The sequence below is a fragment of the Sinocyclocheilus rhinocerous genome, unplaced genomic scaffold (assembly GCF_001515625.1).
Source record: "Sinocyclocheilus rhinocerous isolate Xijiao unplaced genomic scaffold, SAMN03320098_v1.1 scaffold1982, whole genome shotgun sequence".
NCBI classification, from domain to species: Eukaryota; Metazoa; Chordata; class Actinopteri; order Cypriniformes; family Cyprinidae; genus Sinocyclocheilus; species Sinocyclocheilus rhinocerous.
In genome coordinates, this window is record NW_015651555.1 from 238,146 (window position 1) to 246,758 (window position 8,613).

The 8,613-nt window shown below is 35.4% G+C and overlaps 1 protein-coding gene across 1 annotated transcript in view; it reads left to right on the forward strand.

Moving 5' to 3' along the window:
* LOC107713074 (choline transporter-like protein 2) overlaps positions 1-8,613 on the forward strand; it is a 27,176-nt gene that overhangs the window by 3,740 nt on the left and 14,823 nt on the right. The window contains exons 2-12 of the mRNA XM_016518497.1: positions 5,229-5,277; positions 5,812-5,885; positions 6,015-6,099; positions 6,506-6,590; positions 6,706-6,819; positions 7,021-7,081; positions 7,180-7,309; positions 7,708-7,854; positions 8,086-8,178; positions 8,332-8,416; positions 8,588-8,606. Coding sequence (XP_016373983.1) covers positions 5,229-5,277; positions 5,812-5,885; positions 6,015-6,099; positions 6,506-6,590; positions 6,706-6,819; positions 7,021-7,081; positions 7,180-7,309; positions 7,708-7,854; positions 8,086-8,178; positions 8,332-8,416; positions 8,588-8,606 — 942 coding nt within the window. The remainder of the gene's footprint in view (positions 1-5,228; positions 5,278-5,811; positions 5,886-6,014; positions 6,100-6,505; positions 6,591-6,705; positions 6,820-7,020; positions 7,082-7,179; positions 7,310-7,707; positions 7,855-8,085; positions 8,179-8,331; positions 8,417-8,587; positions 8,607-8,613) is intronic.

The following is an 8,613-nucleotide window of genomic DNA, read 5'->3' on the forward strand; positions in this document are numbered from 1 at the left end:
GTTAAACTCGTTTCAGAAAGGCGGGGCATAGAGGAGAAACAATAATGTACATTATATGGAAAATAATTAGTTTTTTGATCCTTAAACCGCATAAACTCATTGCATTACACCAAAAACACAAAATAATGTTCTTTTTAGCAGCTTCATATGACCCCTTTAACTAAATATTTCGCTGAAGCACCTTTACAGTCTCAAGTCTTTTTTGTTTGATGCTCTATTTCTGCTGTGCTGCACGCGCTGAATTAAAGTGGCAGCGCATTATTCGCGGTAAAAATTAACATGGATTGACACGGAAATTTAGTAATTACACCATAAATGCATATAATTAAAGTCTACTGTTTCACAGTCAACACATGGCTTTTTGGCTAGATTTAAAACAAGGAAAAGTGCACTTTTAGATAAACAAGGCAATAATATATGGCACTCGTGGTGGTAGTTAAACTCGTTTCAGAAAGGCGGGGCATAGAGGAGAAACAATAATGTACATTATATGGAAAATAATTAGTTTTTTGATCCTTAAACCGCATAAACTCATTGCATTACACCAAAAACACAAAATAATGTTCTTTTTAGCAGCTTCATATGACCCCTTTAAAGTAGCCCAATTGTACCTGGCAACACTGACCTCAGATCTTGGAAATAAATTAACTTTTAAACTGTGAAGTCAATGTGAACTAACAAGTGTGTTCCATGACAAAGCTTGTGTCGGTCACTCAGCATATATTTTAATAATTTTAAAATGTTTTAATATGTATGAATTATGCTGCCTTTACATGCTATCTGAATTATTGTAAATACTGAGTTTACTAGTCGGAAATTGGACATGACCGGCTTCTCAAGTCATATTTCCAACTGGGAAACTTGAAGATAATTTTGATACGCAAGTTTCTAAGTTGGGCGGGTCATAAACGTGAAACCTGACGGAGGAGAGAAACATAGCTGTAATATAGGTTTATTTGTTTTTCCCACAACATCTACATTGCTTTCTCTTGCTGTTACAGTAATGTATATTTACGTATATAAATAAAAATTTTTTGCAAATTGTTTGTATTGTACACAGCAAAAATAGTATATTTGACCAATATTTCAGCATCGTCAGCAAGCTGAATATCTAGATGTTTATAGGGTGTTTTCACAACACTTCATCAATCCGGAAGTCGGCCATATTGGTGGCACTGAACGTAAACAATGCCACTGAACTGAACGGAACTCGTGTATGGGCTTGGCGAAAAAACTAAATAGTTCACTATGACAGGGTAAGAAATAGAAGGAAGAATTGTCAGGTTGTCAGCTCGTACGAATCTTTACCACCTATTAACTTTAGTTTGTCAAAATATCGCACCCTTTCCTGCTTACTAAGTCCTTCTCTATATTATTTAGCTTCCACACGTTTTTTCCGTGGTTTAGACATAATAAATTGGTAGAACAATGTCTTCAATAGTGCATTAGCCATGCAATCCATGCTGTTGTTTACATCCAAGTATCTCCAATATGGCCGCGCATCCGGGTAGCTGTCCAAACCGTGACGTAGGTGCAAACGCTCTATATGGTTACCAATGAATGGGATGCTACATTTTGTTAAAAATCTGCTTGATATTGACTAAATATTTCCTATACCTTTTGACTTTAGAAAGATTTTCGCAATAAATGGACATGAATGAGCCATCCTCCAAGACTCTTGTTCTTTTTGACAACAAAGTACTTAAACACGAACTCGTAATTACAGCTTCAGAAGTGGGAAATGGGAAATTTTTGAAAACATGTGAAGGCACCATTGATACTCGAGTTTCCGAGTTGGGCGGGCCATAAGCTTAAAACTAGGGATGCGCCGATCCGATATTCATATCGGGTATCGGCTCCGATAGTGCCATTTTTCTCGGATTGGGTATCGGTCAGAGAGGGCCGATCCAAATCCGAGATTTTTTATTTTTTTCCCCGATTGTGCGAATTATTCTGTGTTACTTCTGAAGCCATACGATAGCTTAATGTGAGCTACATATGAATATATAAATTCTACATTTATTTAAATGGGGGGAAAAAAACTTTACTGGTATCGGATCGGTATCGGTATCGGCCAATACGGAACCCTGGGTATCGGAATCGGTATCGGAGGCGAAAAAGGTGGATTGGAGCATCCCTACTTAAAACATGGCGGAGGAGGGAACCATTGCTTTGACTGTTAAGTTTTATTAGTTTTTCCCACATCTACAGTGCTTTCTCTTGCCGTTACAGTCATGTATATTTATGTAGGCTATATAAATAATAATTTGATGCATATTCTTTGTATTTTACTCAGTGAAAACAACATTGATTTGACTGAAACTTCAGAATCATCAGCAAAATGACTAAAAAGATGTTTATAATATGGTTGTCAACAAATGAGACCACATTTTATTCAAAATCCATTGGATATTGGTTTAACATCTTCAATACATTTAGGCTTTTAAAAAGAGATAGATAAAAAGTTCTCTCACCATAGTGTGATATGTAAATATGTTACACATCTAAGGTCAAGGAAGTGCATTCTCTGAGCATTTCCTGTTTCAAGAGGTCGGAAGTAGTGTACAGACTGTCTGGCGAATCGCGATAACATTAAAACTAAAAATACTGAAAAGACGGTCTAATGGGAAGGGGATCACATTATGGAAAACAAGGTCTGGTATTTACATTTTTTCATCAGTAAGGCATTTTCAGAGCGTTGAGAAGATATGCTTAATATGCTTACTTTCACATCCGGCCCTGGTGTGAAGATATGATGTCACTAAACGATTTTAGTGTTGTAGAGACTGATTTGTTTGTAGGGATTAATCTATAATATTACTACTAGTGATTTATTCAGGTTATTAAGCAGTATGTGACAGGTTAGCATGATGTGAAGAGCATCAGTGGGAGATGCTGGACAGTGTGACTGTAGCTGTTTGGAAAGCTTGGGTCATTAGGGAGTTGTTTGTGGATGGCTAAGAGCGTCTGGTTCGCTGATGATTGCTCTAAATGGATGGCACCTCAATAAAATAAACTGTCAACACACACACACACACACACACACACACACACTGCATGCTTATTATGAGCCAAGACCTGCATTGGTTAATGGTTACTATAGTGTAAGTAGTGAAGTCTCAAGGGGGTTTAGGGCGGCAACAAAAATGTATCTCAGCCAAAGGGCCAATAACAGAAAACACTAACAAAAATATGTAGTGCATTTTTTTTTCTCTTTTGCAAATAAGGGATCTCAAACATATATAGAAATATACAGTGTAGCCCCCAAAATACACAAATGTTTAAAAGTTTGTGATCAATAAGATTTTTATTGTTGGTGTTGAAAGAAATACTTTATTCAGCAATGACTTGATCAAAAGTGACAGTAAAGACATTTATAATTTTACAAAAGATTTTTATTTCAGTTTATTTAAACTTTTTATCGCTGAAAATTATATTATATAACTTAAGCTGCACAACTGTTTTCAACATTAATAATAATACTTTTTTTCTTGAGCAGTAAATCAGCATATTGGAATGATTTCTGAAAGATCATGTGACACTGAAGACTGGAGCAATGATGCTGAAAATTCAGCTTTACCATCACAGGAATAAATTGTAAATTATAAAATAAATAAATGTACATTTTTAAATATACTAAAATAGAAAACATTAAATTACAATAATATTTCAAAGTATTACTGTAATTATGATCAAAATAAATGCAGCCTTTATTACCATAAGAGACTTCTTTCAAATCTTAATGTATGAACATTATGGTAGAGAAATATGAACAACAAAACACCTTTCAAGCAAAACATTTTACAAAATTATATTTGTTGGGTTTAAAATATTGGAACAATGGATGTATTGTTCGAAAAATATTGCTCTAGAATCATTTGGAAATCACAAGCATTTCTTTTGCACTATGATTTGTTTGCCCCTTGGTTTGATGTCTGATCATTACTGTAACATTAATACATTTTTAAGTATCCAAAGGTGTTCAGATACTGTTTTGGAGCATGTATAAACAAAAAGTAAATTCTTTAAAGCAATTCAACAAAAAGGAAAAATATAAATAAATAAATTGAATTGTTTGGAGCAGCATGCTTCAGTAAAGGGCCTTGAATACAAAAGTTTCTTAACATTTACTTCAGCCACTACAGGATGCACTTCCTCAGCCCAACCTGCTTCTCTAAATAAACACTGCGGCTTTGCCAAATTCACACTTGGCCGAGTGAGGCATTGCACACATGACTGAAGACATCACAAACAAACACATTCCAAATATTCAGCCCAGTTAGACAAATACACCACAGCATAGGCCTATGCCTGATTATTCAGCTTTCTAGCTAACGCTCGTCTCGTCTAATGTGACATGTAAATACTTTGAAACATACCAGTTTCAAGGTTGCTAAATACCCTTTTACCCAGTCTAATGTCGTAACAAACTAAGCAGAACTAGGCTTATCTACATAGCGTTTCACTTGAGACAATCAGAAGGAATTTTTTTTTAACTGAGTTAACCCTTTATTGATCAGTGGAAGTGATTCATAAGACTTTAACACTCACTAACAGAGAGAACTCCAGAGAATGGTGTTAGGAGCCGGCAAGTCATGCCCTATAAAACCCACTACTTCGACTGGGTGGTAGAAATGTGACAGTAGAAATTGCTATGCCGCTTATGCAGTGGTAGATATATTTGTGCTATTATCTGTTGGCAGGACTGCTTTACAATGTCTCTACATGTGATTAAAGTGCAGGAACAAATGTACGAAATTGGATATTTCTGATCTTTTCTGTTTATTAATGTGAAGCTACAGAACAATCTGTATTCTAAATAAAGCACTAAATAAATAATGGTGAATTGGCTTGACTATACTGCAGCCCCAGCAACATCAAACAGGACTCCAATCTGAATTCATAGTTGTTGTTGTTTTTTTGCATAATCTAATGGTATTTTGTATGTTTCTATTCTTTAAAAAAAAAATTCTGTCCATCAAACATAAAATAATCAAAGATAAAGTACCTTTGAAAATGAAAATTCACTGGATTATTCAAAAGTCGACAACATGTTTTTTTCACAGAATTTTCATGATTCAAATTACCCATATCATGAAATTGCCCAACCCTACCACACACACACTCACTGTGTTCCGATTGATAAATAAAAAGGAAGTTATTATATTTTGTTTCTGGAGATGCCCACAAATGACATAAATAAATGCACAATTTTAACGTCTTCACAGGTGAGCCAAGAAAATTTGACCCAACATTTAAAGGCCCGATTTATAACAGGTGAGACAACCTTTATAAGCCAAATGTAATGATTAGAAACCATTTACATATGTATCTGAGACCAGTGTTAGTGTCATTTATTATACTATTATAGTTTTTGTTAATATTTTGAATTAGATTTTATTTTTATATTTTCTGTTTTCACTTTAATTTTAAAGTCTTTGTTTTTTTGTCTTTTTTTGTTCTTTTATGTTTATATAGTATTTAATGATTTTTATTTATAAGTTTTAGATTATTTTGTTTCCGTTATTTTAGCACTTAAACTAAATAAAAATGAGAAATGTTGCAACTAACTGAAATAAAATCTTTTTGTATATTTTATTTCAGTTAATGTTCATGGTGTAATTTTTTTTTTTTCAGGTAATAATGTTTTTTTTTTATGGTTTTATTTTTAGCTAACGGTATTAACCCTGTCTGAGACGCATCTAATGGCAATGATTCTTTTAAACCTTTTCACATTTATGTAATCTCATAAACTTCCATGTCATGATTTGTGTAGTGGCACTGAATGTGTGTGCTTTTCTTGGTGAACAGGGGCTGCACAGACATTCTCTGTTGTATCCTGTTCATCTTGGCCTTGCTGGGCTACTTTGCAGTTGGGATTCTGGGTAAGTTTCAGCCTATTCATTTTCACATTTCTATGCCCAGTGCCATGTAGATGGGCAGAAAGTATTAAACCATGTCCATTTCCAAAGACAAGTCTTTCCATAATGACAGTGTTGTATCTTTTGTTATAGCATGGTCTCAAGGTGACCCTCGGAAAGTGATTTACCCGACAGACAGTAAGGGTCAGTTTTGTGGACAGGTCGGCTCCCCACTTGAGTGAGTAAAGCTGTTTCTTTGAAAACTCACCTAGACATGACTTTAAATGCAGTTCTGTCAGGACCACTATCGTCAAAATGATAGATACTTAGCATAAAGTTTGGTTTGGCGGTATGGTTCTGTTCTGGTCAAAAAACTCCCTGCCCATCCATGCAGCCTGTCATGAATGAGCAGGGAGAGCAGCAATAATAACCCCCCTAGGGTTAACAGAACAGAACAAGGCAGATATCATTAATGTACTTAATGATATTTAAGTGTAACACTTTATTCAAGATAAAGGAGTCTGATTAGCAAGGAATATCAGAAAGGCCAGAACTAACGCTAACGCTTAATTTATGTGATTAAATTGTGAAATAGGTTCTTAGTCAGACATATCTTTCTTGGCTTAATCTGTCTGAATAATCAGGAAGAAGCCCCTGCTGTTCTACTTCAACATCATGAAGTGTGCCAGTCCTCTGGTCCTGCTGGAGTTTCAGTGTCCCACCACTCAGGTTTGGCACAGTTTCGGTTAACCTCTTTTTGCAGTACAATATGTATCTGTAGTGTTTGTCGCACACTGGCAATACAGCATGCTATAGCACTTTTGTTTTTATGTTCATTTGACAGATCTGTGTGGAGAGATGTCCCGATAAATTCATGACTTTACTGAAAGCGTTACGAAATGAAGATGATAGGGAATACTACAAGCAGTTCTGCAAGGAGGGAGTAGACATGACCAAGGTGAGTTCTGGACAGGAAAGAAAACGTTTTTGCCTTGAATTCCCAGTAAGAATTAAGATACTATGATAAAAAGGATTACAATAGATCACATTGTGGTCATACTGCCCCTGCCTAGTTTTAGTAATACATGGATTTCAAGATCCTTGAGCAACACGCTTAATCCTAAATTGCTTCACAGAATTATTCCCTTCTTTTTTCCAGAGAGCTCCTGAAATCCTGAAGGATGGCTTGTGCCCTTCAATACTCACACCTAGCAAGAATTGTAAGCCTTTGCATCTTTCAAAACATGTTTGTGATATCATATAAATTACAATTTAAGTTCTGTTACATTAAAATGATGAACTTCACCCTGTGTTTCAGTCACACGGAGATGCTTGCCCGCTCTAGAGACCTTGAAAGGTGGTGTTGTTGTGGTTGGCAACGAAACGACGTTCAGAGATGATTATGCAGGAGAAAATATAAATGCAACAGATCTCCTTGAAGCCTCAAAGTTAGTAATATTATTTGTTAGTTAGTATCTGTTTGTGTTTGTGCTTTATATTTAATATAATCAGTGTTATTTTAGTATAATTGAGATACTGGTAACACTTTAGTTTAGGGACCAATTCTCACTATGAACTAGTTGCTTATTAGCATGCATATTACTAGCATATTGACTGTTTATTAGTACTCATAAAACACATATGAATGCCTTATTCTGCATGAACATATTCTACATCCCTTAATCCTACCCCATACCTAAACATAACAACTACCCTACTAACTATTAATAAGCAGCAAATCAGAAAATAAATAAATATATGTAACATTAAATCTTTCTTCAAGTAGGTATCAATTTGTGCACTTAAATGAATGATAATATGGATCTGCATTCTTTGCCACTTTTAGTTTTCATGACATTCTACTCTGTCCTGTCCCCCTTTGTCGCCACACAGTGATTATCCTGTGTATTGTGGAAGTGGTCATCATCCTTCTCCTCATCTTCCTCAGGAAGAGGCTCCTCATTGCTATTGCTCTCATCAAAGAGGCCAGCAAGTCAGTCTACCTTCTTACTGTAGAGCAATCAGTATTTTTAGACGTTGCTGGTGTTGTTTGGTCTCATATTCCATATGACTGCTTTCTTTGGGTACTCTAATAACATTAGCAGTTAAACAGCAGTGTTTTTCTCAGTGTGATGGATTAACTGTAGCTTAAAGTCATGAAATAATAATTAGGTTAATTGGGAGTGTTAGACAGGAAGCCCTAATAACCACATCTATTTTTCAGGGCCATCGGTCATGTGATGTCATCACTGTTCTACCCACTGCTGACGTTTGCCCTACTGTCTTTGGTCATCGCATACTGGGCCATCACCGCTGTGTATCCTAAAGAAAAACTAGACATAGGCATCAATAACTTCAATTGTTCACTGTTAGTATTTTGCGGTTTCATTACCCTAAATGTTGATAAAATGTGAATGTAATGAATGTAATTAGGTTTCACGCAAACAGGATATCCTTAACTATTGATTAGGTTTTTGTCCACTTCCAGTGCTTCCAGTGACAAGGTTTTCAATACAACTGAGTGCATGTATTCCAGAGACACCTGCAAGCCTGAGGTTAGTGTCTTTTAATGCTAACTTTGCAATGTCTCTACATAAACGTCAGTTTTATTTTGCAATATGTTGAACAGTAGTGTATGTCTTATTTGCTATAGCATATTTTACAGATCAATGCTTGATAAAATGCATACATTTCATAAAGTTGCATTGATTTGATTCTCTCCACAGACTTTCAACAGCTCAAATATCACCAC